This window comes from Rhagoletis pomonella, unplaced genomic scaffold (genome assembly GCF_013731165.1).
Source record: "Rhagoletis pomonella isolate Grant_MI unplaced genomic scaffold, Rhpom_1.0 Rhpom_scaffold_00007, whole genome shotgun sequence".
NCBI lineage: Eukaryota > Metazoa > Arthropoda > Insecta > Diptera > Tephritidae > Rhagoletis > Rhagoletis pomonella.
Window position 1 is genome coordinate 4,656,805 of NW_023458561.1, and position 17,409 is coordinate 4,674,213.

A 17,409-nucleotide genomic window follows, 5' to 3' on the forward strand; every position below is an offset into this window, starting at 1 on the left:
AATTTAAATTAAGCAAATATACAACTATTTCATGGCAAGCATGAATAAATTCTCCAAAGGGCTAAAAAAAGGGCTAGAGGCAATTTTAAATTTATGTGGCCAAAAAAAGTATGTGGTAGCTAAATCTGGTCACCAAAGGGCTAAAACGGCAGGTTCTGTGTTTAAGGAAGAATTGTGAGTTATATTTCTGTGATTTCTCTATCTGACCCAGGGCATTCTCCCGGGTCTCATTTATATCGCGATATATGCCATCGAGGAACTTATCTTCCAGGTATTCCGTCATCCCGTCAACTACACAACCCCGTTGGTTAGCACCAAAGAGTAATTCACTTGGCGTGCACCGCGATGTACTATGTACATGCACTTTTGTTTAGTGCACTTTTGTTTAGTGCATATTTTATTTGCGACAACTTTGTCGTCTAATCCGAATGTTGTATTGATTCAGATAATATACTAAGCATAGCTTTCAACACACGGTTTACCCTCTCCACTTGACCGTTTAACGTTATTTTTTAGTAAGAAATCGCTAAATTCCTATGAGGTGAAGCATGTTCCTCTGTCACTAATCACTCGCCTCGGTCGACTATAGTAGCTAAAGTATTTTTCCAGCGAGCAACATATGTACTTCTTTCGAGCTGGAAGAGTTGACCGGGTATAGTTTCACAAACATCGTAAATGCGTCTATCATAACAGGAATATGTTTTCGCTTTGACCTGAGGGCGGGCAGCGGTCCGAAGTGGTCAAGGTGAATGGTGTTGAATGGTATTGGCCTTTTTGGAATACTAAACATGTTATGTTCGTTAGAGCGGGCTGGTGCTGAATAATTAATGCATTTTATACAATTTTGTATGAATCGGTTTATCTTTTCTTTCATATGCTCGAACCAGTAGCTCCTACGGATTTGCTAGTAGCATGTTTCTACACCTAGATGACCGATCTTCTCAAGTATCATACGGATAACGTTTTCTTGCATTTCCCCCGGGACACATAGCAACGGAATAGACCCCTGGGTTTTCTTAAAAACTAAGCCGTCCTGAGGCTCGTAGCCTTGTACCTACCCCTCCTCCAACTTGCCCATCAATTTTCTAAGTCTTTCGTCTCTGTTTTGGGCGACCAGTATGTGAAAGTCTAGGTCATTTGGGTCAACAGTCGCAATTAAAGCTAGTTCCCGCGATTCGCCCTCGTTGTCGCCCCTCCTGACCCTCCTTTTCTGGCTTCTTCCCTAGTCTGTGGCATTCGGATTGATGTGGCAGCGGACCTCGGACACAGGGTTGCTCAGACGTTTACGTATCACTTACATAGGGCTTCTGTTTAAAAGGTTCTACCGGGTCTTCCACTTCCGCGTTCGTCGAGGGAGGAGGAGACGGGTATCGACTTAAGGCGTCAACATGACCGAGTGATATACCACTTCTGTGCTGAATTGAATAATTGAAGTTTTCCAGCTCTAACGCTGATCTTCCTATCCGCGGCTAGACTTGTCTTTTGCAAAATGTTAAGGTAAGCGAGTTGCAGTCGGTGATAATTTTAAACGGGATTCCCTCTAGATAAATTCTGAACCGTCGAAGTGCGTGTATAATAGAAAGTGTTTTCAGCACGAAGCTATAGTATCGTGATTCGGCTGTCGTGGCTGTCTTCGAGAAGTAAGCTACTGGATGGAATCTGCCATCATCTTGTTTTTGCATAAGTGCTGAGCCGAACCCGTTACTACTTGCATCACAGTGAAGTTCTGTTTCCCTCTTCCGGGCGTATATTGCCAATATAGGGGCCGAGACTAGCTGGTTCTTGAGCTCGCTTAGATTCGTTTGAAAAGGAAAAGGTATTTTCCTTCCGTAGCAAGTCTAAAAGTGGTTTAGCAGTTTTTGAGGATGCTGGCACGAATTTGCGGAAATAAGAAAACAGGCCAGTACATGATCGGAGTTCTTTCTGATTCCTGGGGGCAGAGTAATTGACTATTGCTCTAATGTGCGAGTCACAAGGGACATACCGAATAACTCAAGTGTTCAATTTTTTGGTAGCCGAACTTGCACTTCTTCAATTTAAGCTCTAATTGCCTTACATTAGCCCTTTGTAACACCTATCTAAACATTCGATATGACTCTTGAAGTCGCGGGACGCGATTAGTATCTCATCAATATATAAAATAATCTTCCTTTCATCTATCACGTCCCTAAAAATGTTATAGACGAACCTCTCAAAATTTTCCGAGGCGTTTTTCAAACCAAACGGCATTCTTAGGTACTCGAACTGTCCATGTGGTGTGACAAATGAGGTCAATGGTATTGAGGTTTCATCCATTACTAGTTGGTTAAATTCGTATTTAAAGTCTAACAGCGTGAACCACATTTTCCCCGACATATAGTCTATACATAAGGGGAGCTACTGGGTCTGATTATTTGCCGGTCCATTAAATCGTTCGTAATCTTCTTAACTTCTTCTCAGTCTTGAAAGTGGAAGGGTGTGTCATCTGTTAGCCGGATTTTCATTTTGTAATCATAGGCGCCTGTTTCGACATTAATGCGTGATAAATAAAAATTCTTAATGACAGACATTATCGTTTCGCGGCTATCGGGATCTGAATCATCCGAAATATCTATATTAGCCTGAAAAATCGTTTCATCGATGGCACATAATTCGCTTATAACCCTGGCAATATGGGTTTTGTTTCCAGGAGAGACCCCACCGTCGATTATTTTTGTTTTCCCACCCCCATCACTAGAAGCTAATTTAACCTCAATCGAATCAGAAACTCCAGATGTTACATTATTTTGAGCGCTTTTAAATTCATTGCTGCCTCTCCGATTTACATTTTCATTTAAAAATAATTCATTAAGCTGTAAACGCATAAAGGGCTTGTGGTGTGCGGCGTGCAGCCTGTCTAAATAAAATACGTGTAAACCACGATACAAATAAAATAATGAAAAAATATATACTTTTTAAAAACAAGCTTTTATTTAACCTGTACAATCAAAGGAATAAAATGAAGTAGTGTAACAAAAGACTTTTTAACTGCACTAAAATGAATAAAATAAAATACGTTAGGGTCTCGTTAAAGTTACTAAAAGCCATTTAGTGAAAGGAGTTATCCAAACTCTAATGAAAATTACTAACAATATGTACTAATTTACTTCGTTTTTAAAAAAGTTTGCGGCGCGAATATCAAACCGGCATTTAAATATCTGCATACATACATATACATACATACCTAACCATAATGCATGTACGCTGAATTCGCCGACAAGCTTTTTTAAAAACGAAGTAAATTAGTACAAATTGTTAGTAATTTTCATTAAAGTTTGAATAACTCCTTTCACTAAATGGCTTTTAGTAACTTTAACGAGACCTTAACTTATTTTATTTTATTCATTTTAGTGCAGTTTTGACAAAATTTTCTTAGTAAAAAGACTTTTGTTACACTACTTCATTTTATGCCTTTAGTTGTACAGGTTAAATAAAAGCTTGTTTTTAAAAAATATTTTTTTTACATTCTTTTATTTTCTAATTTTTAGTCCATTTATAAAAGCGTTGTATATTAAAAAGTGTTATTTTATTTTATGTATAAAATTTTGCAATAGATATTAAAATAATTCAACTTGCAATGAAAGAGAACAGAAGACTTGGCAAGCAAAATGTTTGCTTACGTTTTGTATAAACATACATATGTACATATAGCAGTAGCTAATTTTATTTAAAGAAATGGCGTGTCGTCCATTTCCGCTGTAGCATGGCATATATTCAGGCGCGATATTTAACTTCTTCTGGCGGGGCGACATCTGGAGTCTTCTAATTATATCTCCTTGATATGATGCCTACAACGTGGTTCATATCTAGACAAGCAATAGCTTTGCTACACTACCGCCGCGGAGCGCCGGCACTTTAACAATTTTTTAGTGGTTTTACGTTCTTTGGCAAATTACGCTCTGTTAGCCATAAATCTTACTATTTTTTGACCGCCTTTGAATCAAGACCCCTGGACCATATGGGGAATTTATTTATATATTAAATTGCATTGTCATCGTGATTGGAACTATGCTGAAAATTTCAAGTCTCTAACTTGTCGGGAAGTTAGTTTAAAATCGATTGGAAATTTCCGCGATTTGCGTGGGATGACCAAGTTAAATAAAAGCTTATAAAAATAAATTAGTTTCAATAAACCACTTTTGACGGATAATAAAATTTTTTGAAGTTTCATAAATTGTGAGTATTATCAACGGCCTTGCCACTTTGATAATATTAAAGCATTAAATCGAGTATTTTCCTTCCCATATTTATACCAATGTAATAATATTTCAAATCAAAACCCATTATCAGTGCATGGTATTTTTTTTTACTTACGTAGCTCGCATTATTTTGATTAAAAATATATAAAATATAAAGCAGAGACCCAGAATAATAATTATTTCATTGTTGGGTTTTTAAATAGGTTATCAAAATTGTCGTAAGAATTATAAGTCTCTTGATAATAATTATGTGTGAGACATTTTTTAAGTCATCGATAACTATTATTTTAAGACTTATATAATAGAAGTCTTTTCAAAATAATTATCAGTGAAATACATATTTTTAAGTCTTCAAGACTTTTCTTTTGAGACTTATTTTGAGAAATATTTATCTTAATATAATGATTATTGATTGACTTTTATTCTTTTCTCTTATAATATTTATGTCTCTGATATAAAGTATTAAAGACGACTTCATGGTAATTGTTCTTTTTATTTTATAATAAAAACCACGCGCAATGCTGTTATTTTTTTTATTTTGAATACAATCTTGCGATTTACAAATCTAGTTCTAAAGAATATTCTTTCCAAATAAAACCTTTTTATATTTTGGCTCAAATTTAATTTTAATTTCTCATGAGATTTTGCAAAAAAAATAAGGCTTTGTGATTATCGTATCTCCATTAACTTTAACAAATTTTGAATTTAAAGCTTCTAATATATGCAAAAAACCTGAAGTCGACTTGAACAGACCGCTAAACAATTAACATATCGTCGTTTAAAGTACAAAGTCTGAAACTTAGTCAACAACCCCATTTACGAAATTATGTAAGCGGCATAATTTTCAAGTCCATCATATTCCACATCTTTGAATGTACTGATAAAATCAACAACAACGAATGTCATTAAATGGAACTACCTTCTTTTTTGTACCATGGTGTAAACCATGATAAAAACATAGTAAGGTAAAACCGTTCTCTCAATTCGTCGGCCATGATTTTTTTTTTGAAGTTTGCCAACATTTTAAAATCATATAAAATTGAGAGTAAAAAAGGGAATTGTTCGAAGTTGTTGTTGTTTGAGATTGAAAATGAGAATGTGTGTGTGAGTTTGTGTGTAAAATTTCAAAATTAAATTGCTTGCAAACGTCAAGAATTTGAAAAATTCCTCTCAGCGGTTCTACCTTCCTATTTTTTTTATCATGGTGTAAACCCATGATGCAATAATGAAAGGTGTTTTACGTTGGCAACTTCTCGCTCTAATCCGCCATCTTGAACTACCTTAGGAGAAACTGTGATGTTTTTTTTGCTAATTTCACTAAACATTTCCCAAAATATTAAAAAAAAATTCTAAACAAGATACATTGATTAAATTTTCGTTGTTCGTTTTGTTCATATTCGCTGACATTTGTTTTCTAATTGCGTGAAATTTGGTAAGTATTTTAATAAAACCGGATTATTTTACAAATAAATTATAATTTTGCATTTATTAGGTCATTTCCTTAGTGTTTTCCTGGCCTGTTGTAATTAAGAGCTAATACACGTAAGTTACAACATATTAGTTGCGTTCCCTAACTCGCGAGAAGTTGCAAGAATTTACAGGAATTTACCAGAAAGCGTTCCCGTACTCGGTTCTCTGGCTGCTTTTGCCTTTTGACAGTTTTACAGGTTTTAACCCAGAAAAGTTGGGGAACGCAACTATTATTTTGACTTCAATGATGAACCATTCCATTTGCAGCATTCTCTGGTGAACTGCAGCTGCGGCCGAATTTGATTGTGTTTTTGCTCTCTAGAAAATAATTTATGCAACCTCGCATACGTGGGTTTGCATTATCTTGATAGGCGGTTTTGCATTTTATTGATACACGGTTTTGTACTTTAAATGACGATATGTAGATGTATGTACATATATATCACATATATTGACTTAGATATGTATAGACAATTAATGATGTGTGCATAATTTTTTTTATGTTGAAACTATATATGCATATAGTATGTTATTATTATTATTCGGTTCAAAAAAGTCCTATCTCAAATGAAAATACTTTGAAAATGTGCTGAGATAGGGCGTTTTTGGATCGCCAGCTGAGATAGGGTGTTTTTGAACCGAGTTCTGAGATAGGGCATTTTTCAATCAAATTCTAAAATAGGGCGTTTTCCAGCCAAATTTTGAAATAGGGCGTTGAAAAGTTTTCTGATATCGAGTGTTTTCGACCTGGCTGCCGAGATAGGTCGATATTCCACTCAGCCATCGATATACAGCGTGGCGACGAATAACTGTTACCCAGATTTTTTTGAGAAATAAAAGGGTCCTTTATAGATTTTGCCAAAAAAGTATTTTGTTGTTAATTTTCCACAGATTTTACTTTAGTTGTATTAATTAGTTTTCAAATTTTAATCCTTGTTTACATTTGCCAGCAGTGTAAACTTTGAGAGTAAAGTTCATTTGGCACGCAGGTTTTCGTCAGTTAATTTATTCCATATCTTCTGTAACCATAGGCAAATTTTGTCCATTTTGAGTCCCTTATACTCCCGCTTTTGTTCGACATAAGGGCTCATACTCAAAAATCGAATAGACTCGGAACTGGTGACTAGGACGGCCATTCATTTGACCAACCTTATACAGGTTTTTTCTTTTTTGTATTTTTTTATACAAAGCCTAAGAAAAAATACACCTGAAAAAGACTTGCGTGCCAAATGAACTTTTCTCTCAAAGTTTAAACTGCTGGCAAATGTAAATAGGGATTAAAATTTAATAACTAATTAATACAACTAAAGTAAAATCTGTGGAAAATTGACAATAAAATACTTTTTTCGCAAAATCTATAAAGGACCCTTTTATTTCTCAAAAAAACCGGGGTAACAGTTATTCGTCGCCACGCTGTATAGTCGCATTTTTCGGTATATGGAAGACGATTAAACACGATTTGTTTTTATATCGATTCTAAAAAATTAACGGTAATTTTTAGCCACTTTAAACTTGCATATAATAAGACTAAAATTGAAGGGGCTATAAAACTGAGTGCTCAAAAAAATTCTAACACTTCTGAGAAAAAAGTGTGAATTTTGGGTGAAAATTTGTTGTATTTTTTGTAGTTTTCTACGAAGTTTTAAAATTGGGTTTATATGGGTTTTGTTAGAAATTGAACTTTATTTTTATTGCAAATTCTTAGAAATAAATTAACATGAGAGGGAAATAATATCACTTTGAAATGGGGTTGCTACTAATATGACCGATACTGTATGTATATAATACATTTTGTACAATGAAAAATCAAAGTGGATTTACTAAAACACAACGTATTAATTATAAATTATGAAATATATTGTTAATTTCAAAAACAAACAAATAAAACATTGAAAAGCAGTCAATGCTTGCTGTATGACTCGAACTTGGATGCACGTGAACTTGGGTAATGTATAATTGTTTATATGATTCCTCAAAGTATCCCTTATATAACACTGTGGAACACAAAAAAAACCTTTGTGCGAATATATCAGGTTTGATAGCTGTTGGCCATACCAATAATGCCTCATACTCAGATTTACTTGATCAATTCGTGTTCTCCGAGAAAAAAAAATTTCACGATCCAAAAATCTGAAAAATATTTTTTCTCCAAATTTTGAACATTTATCGTTTTTGGCCTATATTTTGTGGCAAATACCATACAAAGCAAATATAGGCCAAAAAACGAAGAATTTTCAAAATTTTGAGAAAAAAAAATTTGGCCACTATACTCAGATTTTGAATCGTGGCATTTTTTTTCTCGAGAACACGAATTGATCTAGTAAAACTGAGTATGAGGCATTATTGGTATGGTCAATAGCTATCAAACCTGATATATGAGCACAAGAAACCCATTTGATAGAGGGGGACAAAATATCACACGTCAATGAATTCCTCTATTTGGCCTGTACAATATAAGGGAAACATTTCAAATTCATAAGGGATAATTTTCTTAGTGATGCGGCTTATATAAAGAATTATATATGCCATACTGTTCTAGCTGGGTATTCATCAGCTCAAAAATTTTAAGCATATTATCATATTCCTGTGAATAAAAACACGCCTAATTTTATTATTTTAAGTATCTACAACTTTATGAGACTACCAAGTCATATATATACCTATTCAGATAATCGGAACGCTGTTGAGAAGGCATAAAATTTAGTACTTTTTCAACTAAAAGGCTTTTTTTCTTCCTGTTTTTCTTGTACTTCCAAAATACAATATTGACCTACACAACACCTTTCATTATTGCATCATGGTGTAAACCATATGAACTGAACACAATCCACAACACAAGCCCAGGCTGTCGTTTGATTGCACGCCAACTTGTAGCCGAGCAAGTTCTATTTTCTAATTTGGCAGGTGTGCTTACATTTCGCCTCAGTGTTGGGAAATGAAATTGTTCCTCCAGTACGAAATCTATAAAAAAAACTTTATTTTTTCAGGTACACTTCCTAAGCAAAAGCATTTTTAAGCCATTATTAATGGAAAAAGAGGCATCATATTTGGATTGGAAAGAAGGAATGAGTGGTCAAATAAAAAAGACACAAAGCTTTTTGTATGAAAAATGAGCAGAAAAGAAGGCTAATCATACGCTATGTATACCTGAGTAACACTCTTTTCTGCTCATATGTCATACAAAAAATCCTTGCGCATTTTCATTTCGCCACCTTTTTTATTTATTAATTTAATTAATTTTCTTCACTGGTAGCTTCATTTTTTTGTAAAGGAACCAAATACATACAAAATAAACAAATTACAGAAAAATCGTTTTATTTTATAATTCTCATGTTAAAATTTGAATTATATTAATACTTTTATCAAAAAACAAGAAATCAGTAATTATTAATTAGTTACTCAGAGACTATCGGACTGTCGAAGAGTGATGTATGTAAGGTTTATGGAGAATTTGATTAGCTTTACTTCGAATTACGATTATTAAATTGGTTCGAAAGTATTTTAGGACCTAGAAACCTATAAAAAAGGCAAAATCAAATAACGGAATAGGCAGGAAAAGGCACTAGAAATAGCAAAAAAAGGCAAAAGAAGACACAAAAAAAGACAAAAACTAAAAAATAACACTGGTTTACAGGAAAAATGTTCGACGGACGTCACTACATATCCAATGCACATATAGAATTGTTTGCTGATTCCGAAAATCGAGTTAATTTTTTATTCCATGGATAAGTTTTCGAGAAATTTTCAGGTGTATATGGCGTATGAGTAACATCATTCCTGCAAATTGTTCATACAAAAAATCTTTGCGCATTTTCATATGACCACTTATTACTTCTTTATTTACCCATCGACTTTCTTCATTATCAACTTGATTTTTTTTGTAATAGAACAGGCTTTAACACAACCTTGAATGTACTGAAAATTTGAAGCCTTTATTATATCAGGAATAAGAGCTCTTTCCTCGCTATAATCACTTTTTGAAAGGGACAGTAGGAAAAAAGGCAGATATCTTAAAAAGGGCAGCATCAAATATGTATAAATGGAATCAGGGAAAGATAAATCGTGAACATTCTTAATCGAATATACTCTATCTCTTTAGCACAAAAAAAGGCAATTTCCATAAAATCCGTTCCCAGGTTATAACAGTTCGTTCAAGACATTTTTAACACTTTTTCAAAACTTACAAATTCAAATTCGAAAAGATCAAAACAAAAAGGTTAAAAAAATTTCCCGCTGTGAATTTTCAAAGCTATATACTTTTAGTATTCATCACAAAATTGTAGCAGTAAACTATATTGTGAAAGAAGTTGTATAAAAAAAAATACATTTGTTCAAAAAATGCCAACACCGTTTCGTCTTCTTCGCCCACTCATTAAAAAATTACAAGCCGTGCACGATAGGGTTGTGGAACGCAACTGCAAATATTTCCACACACCACGAGCCCTTTATGTGTTCACAGCATTATTTCTTTTAGTTTGAACTTCAGATCTCACATTATTTTGAGTGCTATTTAATTCATTGTAGCACTTTAGATATACATTTTTATTTAACATAACTTCATTATTTTCTTTAATTTGTACGAGTTGTTTATTGAATTTATGTATAAAGTCCCGTCCGAAGATTATTGAATTTACTAATGTGTCGTCTAGCACCACCTTCAAAGGGACTGATTTGATTTTGCCTCGGAATTTCACCGCACATAGGTGGGTACCGTATGAAAGAAGCCTAGTTCTGCCAACTCCAACACATATGGTTGGGATTGCATCTGGTGGCAGCGAGAGGGTTGATGGTGTTTCCGGACGTTGCACCAGACTAATCGGACTACCGGAATAAAATATAGAAAACATTTTTATAAAACTCGCGGGTCTGACTCGATTAGGTTTACTCAAAGCCACACTTACCCATTGTCTAGCCTTCACTTCCAGGTGAGTCCGTTGAGATGGATGCGGTGTAAGCAACTCTTCTTTTCCTAGGGAACTCCTTGTGTTGATGAGCCATCCGGTGGCAGTTGAAGCAGGAGCCCTTGGGTCTCAACGGCCCGGGGCACGAGCTTTTGTAGTGCTCAAACCTGGAGCAGTGGAAATACCTCACAGATGACAGCTCGACTGATGTGGCCGAGGTAGGGGTAGGCGTCGGCTTCAGCTTCGGGTACAAGGTAGCACCGGCTTGTCTTGAGGCAGCCTACATACGGCGGTGTTCATTGCGGTCCATTCGGTGGATGAGATCTTCGATTGATGTTGCACCATACAGAATGCTGATGTTGTTTCTGATTCTGGGATGTTGTCTATTATGATGCCCACCAATTCTTCCTCGGCAATGTCAGTTTTTGAAGCGATTGATTGCAAGGCTACGACATAGCTTATGCAACTTTCGGTAGGTTTCAGCTGGCGGAGCCGCAGTTGGCGATATATTTCTGGTCGCGTGACAGTTCGACGGAACATCTTGCACAGGGATGCTTTCAAGTGGATAAATCGGATTTAACCGATGTTATTAACATAATCTTTTGCCGTTCCCACCAGGCGTAGTGCAAGGCATTTATCCAGCACATCATACCCGCTTACTTCGACATAATCCTCGAGCTGCCCCAGTCACCTGTCTATATCGTTATGACTGTCGCCGCTAAATTTGGGTACGGCAGCCTCGAGTTCCTCGAAATTTATACGTCGATTGGCCCATGGGTGTGCGTCTTGCTGTAGTTCAGCTAACTCGCGCCGGAATTGTAAGATCTTAATTTCATTTTCTAGCTGATTGAGTTCCATGTTTACAGCGGTAGTTCGTGGCAATGGAGGCGGGTCCTTCTTATCGGGAAAGTAGCGGCAAAACTGGCATTGGCTGATGACCTAGCTAGTTCCACAGCGGCGGTGGTAACGGTAATCGCGGCAGGTATGGTGCTGGGTACTGTGTGTGCCGATAGGGCAGCGGGGGTTACGGCGGAATTTGCGGCTGTGTTATGTATGTCGCTATTTTCCCAGGTGTACGTGGAGGTTGTATTGGCTTCAGTGGCAGCGGACGTAGGGGGAGCGATGTTGGCAGCGGTGTTGGCGGTAAAGGAAGCAACAGTAATGGCAGCAGTTGGTGCAACGATAATAGCAGCGGTAGGTGCAACAGTAATGGCTGCGGTCGAGGGTGCAACGGTAGATGCAGCAGGGGTGGTAGGAGTTGGCACCACCATTTCACTAGCGGCGAGTCCTTCCAATTCGCCGATGTTAATTTCATCATATAGGGTTCTTAGGCGCTGCATTGAGGCGTCGGGTGCAAAGTATATGCTACTTAGGTGGCGGCGCATTTCTGTTTTATTTCGCGTTTTTGTTGATATTTGTCAAAAATTTTTGTGTTAAATTATTGGCGATGGTTTGTACCCCACACCTGAGATATAATTCTACTTTATTTATTCAGCATATGGCTAACATTTTAGCCGATATAAACTTTTATTTTTCTTAACACGTATATTCTCTCCAGCGGCCTTTGACAAAATGGCCGAGTCAAGCTCGCGCTCTGTTCGCTTTCTTTTCTATTCAACCTTGCCAGGACTCTTAAACGTACTCAAACTATTAAACGTATTATTAACGTAATAACCGGTTTATAACTGATCTTACTCAAGACTAAGATCATTACAACATAATAGCCGGTGTACATCTGATCTTATTTAAAACTTGTTAATCTAAGGATCTAAAGATTTGGAAAAGATACGTGCCATCTACCGACTCTTGGATATGATATATGTAGCTTTACTTCGATTTTTGATGTTCGACCACCTGTAATTTACTTGCACAAACACATTTAACAATATTAATTTTATTTCAATAGTGTTATTGAGCTTTATACCACGATTTGTTTGTAAGGAAAACCAACAAATTTTCCTCAATAACACTATTGCAATAAATAACAATATGCCACAACAAAACTGACAAACTATTCAATTTCATTCATACTCGAAAATTCGTTTAGCGAAAATTCGGTATTATACCTTTCAGTCAACATTTTAATGTGAATGTTATATTTAATAAGCACACCAACTAAATATATTTCATTTTAACCTTAAAATATTTAAACAAATTCTGACTCGAGCTCGCCTTCTACTGAAATTGAATGGGTTAAAAAACTGCGTACTACAAAATTTGATCAAAAAGTTGATATTTTGATGAACATTTTGTTAAATTTTTTCAATGTTTATAAATTTTCTAGACAGTTTAACAGGCTAACCTAATATTCACGCACGCCGCCAATTTACTGTCAAACATTTCTCATGCACACAGAACTTGTATGGGACCAAGGCATATTCAACAAGGTAGAAGTGACAATTCAGTCGAGCTCTCTCATAGCTGGCTGTAATGTCAAAAAATGTAAACAAAGAAATTATCCCTTTGTTATGCATTTATCATATTTGATAAAACTCAACGGCCCGTAGCTATAGTCAAAATAAAGTCGACTCCTAAAGTTAAAAGCAGCTTTTTGACATAACTTTCAAAAAGATTTTGACTATAACTGCGGGCTAATATCTCTGAAATGAAAGTTTTTGTAGATATGAACATTTTTAAAATCTCATTAGAATCAGCTTCATTTAAGGTATTGCCTTTTCGTTTTAATGTAAATGTGGAAATGCATACTTACACAAAATTACACACTAAGTGAAACACACTCATTTATAAACCCATTTTGGCAATTTTCTTGCTTTTACTAGCCCAATGTTTTTAAGCATTTATTTTTTCTATTCAAATACTTAATTCTAAAGTATATTAGACATTTAAAAAAAGGTTTGATTATTCTAAATTTACATCAGAACTTAACTTCAATAATTCAGCTATTAAATTTTTGCAATTCGAAATTTCCTTGCCATTAATTTATTAAAAGTTAATTTCAGTTTCTTTATGTCCACAAGGAATTCCGGTTTAGGTTTTGTTAGACCACCATTTGAAATTTGGTCTATGTATATTCGGCATAATAGTTCCTGCACCTGGGAACAAACGCGTCCGCTTAGAAATACCCGGCTGCGATGGGCAGCAAATAAAGTCACTGGCACTAAAATGGTCTTCGCGAACACGTGAAGAGTCTCCTAATGAAGCATTGATACTTCGGAGTTTTAAAATAATGCACATGTTTGTTGTCCTGGCTCTTGTCAAACAGTAATTCCTCTTCATTTTATTATGTATTTTAAATCAGTCGCACAGCTCACAATTGAAAATTTATATTAAAAAAATTAAAATTTTGAATAGTATAGGGTTAAGAGTTGACATTTTAGTCGCAGTTCAAAAGAGAGAAATGTCGAAATCAATTCTACCTTGTTATGCCTTATATGGGACCAACCGAAATTGAACGGCGCACAGTGGGCAAAAAATGTTGCTGTGGACGAATCAATTTTGACAGCCCAAATATGAACCGATTTTGAGTTTATTTTTTTTTTAAATAAAATTTAATTAACATTCGCGTCGATCTATCCGTGGCGATTTTTAAAAAATGCTCTGATTTTTTATGTTGAAAAATGAATGAAAAAAAGTTTTCACGTTTGAATGCTTCCACTTTTTTGGAAAATGCTTGAAAGTAATTTCAAATACCTGCAATTATTTAAAAAACTATTTATACACATTTTTCCATAGGAAACATTTAATTGAAAAATATTTTTAATTTGCCATCTGTACTGATATATATTTTGAAAGCCGTTTTTTTCTAATCGAAAACCTCGAGTTGTACCGATATTTTTGAAATTTTGGACATCGACTCTAGACCCTCAAAGGATTATAATAGAGGAAGAATAATTTCGCTATATCAAGGGGCGTGACACCTCCCATACAAACTAAAGCTTTCACACAACATATCTCTGGAAGTATTCATCGTAGAGCGCTGCAACTTGGTATAGAGATATAGAGATATAGAGATATATAGAGATCAACGCCAAACTCATGGAAAAAATGGAGTGTTATTGAAAAAAGGGGCGTGGCACCTCCCATACAAACTGAGTTTCTCACATTAGAATGTGTATGTGGTGTGAGAAATTCAGTTTGTATGGGAGGTGCCACGCCCAATTCAAAACTTACCAATACACGACTGTGCACACATACGTAATACCTTTGGTTTGCTTAAAACTATTTATAATGATAATACTCTAAGTATTTAAAAGTCTACTAGTTATGTTAAATTAATGCGCGGTTATTTGGTTGTTATATTGTTAGTAAACGAAAAAGACGCTTAAAAATGAACTGATTTTTATGGCTTTGCACTGATTTTTGATCCAAACTGTACTGATTATGCCACTAAAATATCCGGCTACCCTACTCTCTAGTAACATCTTTTCTAAAAACTCGCTCTCACAGAGAAAAATATCAAAAAAAAAAGTACGTGAACACAAAGCCAGTAACAGTTTGGAGCTTCATCAACTGCTGATGAATTGGTTGTTTATTGGCAACAATTTCCTATTAAAACAGTATTACATATAATATTTATATTAAAATGGGTTTATCAAGTTAATTTAATTATCATGGAAACCCCATAAATAGAGTCCTTATAAGCTTCAATTGCACCCGGCAACATGCGATCAGCTGTCTTCGCTACTGGCAAGTTCTTACAAGTAAAAACTTATCAAGTTAAAACTAGCAACTTCTGAAAATGAAATATCGCCTGGCAGTCTCCATTTCGCCTTGCAAGTTTTTTGGGTACAATAACACCAAAACGTGATCGTACAAGAATGCTACTAATATGGAAATTATTACATAAGTGGAACTAACATTTTTTTATTTCTTTTCATCCACAGATGTTCAAATGCCGAGTTACTATACACCAAGACAACATTTATGTTACAACGTAAAACGCGTGCCGCCTGCACGAACTCAGTGACTGAAAGGTCGCGGATCCAAAAAGTAATAAAATTAAAACTCTAAGTAACAAAAATGACACACTAAAAGAAAATGTAGCTATTTAACATGTAGTGTTAGTATGTATCAGAATAAACAAGTTGATTGGTTGGTACGATATGTAGTTTGCTCAGGTTAAGAAATAACGATTGTCAGCGCAATTACAGATGGCAGAAGATTTGATGTAAACATGTGATGTTGCATGTTAAAAAAACCTTGTCTATGTTGAAACTGAAATCCGGTCTCATCATGAAACTACACCAAGCTAATGTCAAGCCAACCTGCGAGACATTGCTGATCCCTATAGACGAAAGTTCTAGCATATTTACAAATTTTCATTAGTCTCCAACAGGGGCGGATCCAGAACTGACTTGTATTAGGGCAAATAGAATTTCATCTAAAATATGTAGTGTAGTGTAATAGGTTGCCTGATTAAAAATTACATAGTACACCCAAAATAAGTTAACCTTTTCATTTAATTAATGTACGTTCAAATATATAATGCAAATTGGACTATAAATACGGGGTTATCAAACATTGAAAATGTGATTCAAATCTGATGTTTCAAGTCTCTAGGTTATCGGGAAGTTGGTCAAAAATTGGTTGCAAAATTTGCCCCTAACAAACATGCAAACAAACATGCATAAATACAGAGCAAGTTAAATAATTAAACGCTTGTAAAAACACTACTTTATGTACACAGTCATGAAAAATCTCGTACCTTCTACAGCTTTGGGTTTTCTATTCTCAAAGATTTACAGTGTACACTTAGGTCTTTTTTTATGCGGTACATGCGTTCCTCAGAAAGCCGCATAGAAAAAATCTGCATAAAAAAGTTCTTTACTTTCATACAAAATGTTCCAGCAATTTCAAAAACCGCATAAATTCAGATAGTCCATGTAAGAAATTCTAAAAAACCGCATAAAATAATCCAGTGAGGCATTATTAAGCAAAAAAAAACTATTTATTTCTTCACTTCAACACTTATTATTCCATGTAAAGCTGAACATTAATGGAATAAATAAAATTTTATCTATTTTAACAAAAAAACAAATAAAAAATATCACAATAAATACATGACTTATGTAAGAATACAAAGACAAATTGTTTATCAGAAGCATTGTCTCTTACACATTGAAAAAAAGTAATAAAAACTCTCAAAAAAGCAAAATCGCTACTGCGAAATAATGATTTGAAAACCCACATAAATTCAAATCCGCATAAAAAAAGCCGCATAAAAAGAGACGTAAGTGTACACCATAAAGCGGAACAACTACTTAGATTGCAAACAAAAACAGAAATCAAACTGTGTATAATTAATAATAAAAAAAATAAAAACAAATAATTAAAAAAAATTTTTATTTAATTTTTAGTACAAAAAATTATTTATTTAAATCTAGCTCACACATTAATGGAAAGCCACTGTAAATCCGCATATTGTGATTACTTATTTAACAGATTTTCGCCGACAAAAAATTATTAACTGCAAAAAATAAAAAATACTTCTCTGTGAGTACAAAATTTCTGATTTTTTTTTTTGTAATTTTCGAATATTATGATGAAGTAAAATATAGGTGTCTTTTTCGGTAGAGAATGTAAAAAACCATATATGTAATACTTCTATATTGTCAGTAAGCTAACTTCTCAATGTGTAAGCATTCCGAAATCAAAGCGAGACAGTCTAGTACCGTTTTTGTCAATGAATTGTGTACTTGACTGCCGTTTTTGTATATGTGTTGTGTACATGTTTATTTATAAACGTATGTGTTCCTTTCTATTGTACGTGTTTATTGCTATATCTGTACTGTAGTGTTTTCGGACTGCCTAACTACTAGCTCTTACTGCCAATATAGGAGTATTACATATATGTAAAAAAC

General features: G+C 34.7%; 2 protein-coding genes across 2 annotated transcripts in view; both read right to left on the minus strand.

The window, feature by feature from the left end:
- The window catches only part of LOC118742263 (zinc finger protein 423 homolog), a gene marked incomplete in the record, with an annotated part of 513,159 nt that overhangs the window by 276,599 nt on the left and 219,151 nt on the right, over positions 1-17,409 (minus strand).
- LOC118743570 (spore coat protein SP96-like) lies at positions 11,449-11,973 on the minus strand. Its single transcript, XM_036476336.1, has one exon. It carries the CDS (start codon positions 11,971-11,973, stop codon positions 11,449-11,451), a length of 525 nt encoding a protein of 174 aa, XP_036332229.1.

What these genes read in the sequence shown, in the direction of transcription:
- LOC118743570 (XM_036476336.1), bottom strand. Translation starts at nt 11,973, where the DNA reads ATGCGCCGCCACCTAAGTAGCATATACTTTGCACCCGACGCCTCAATG.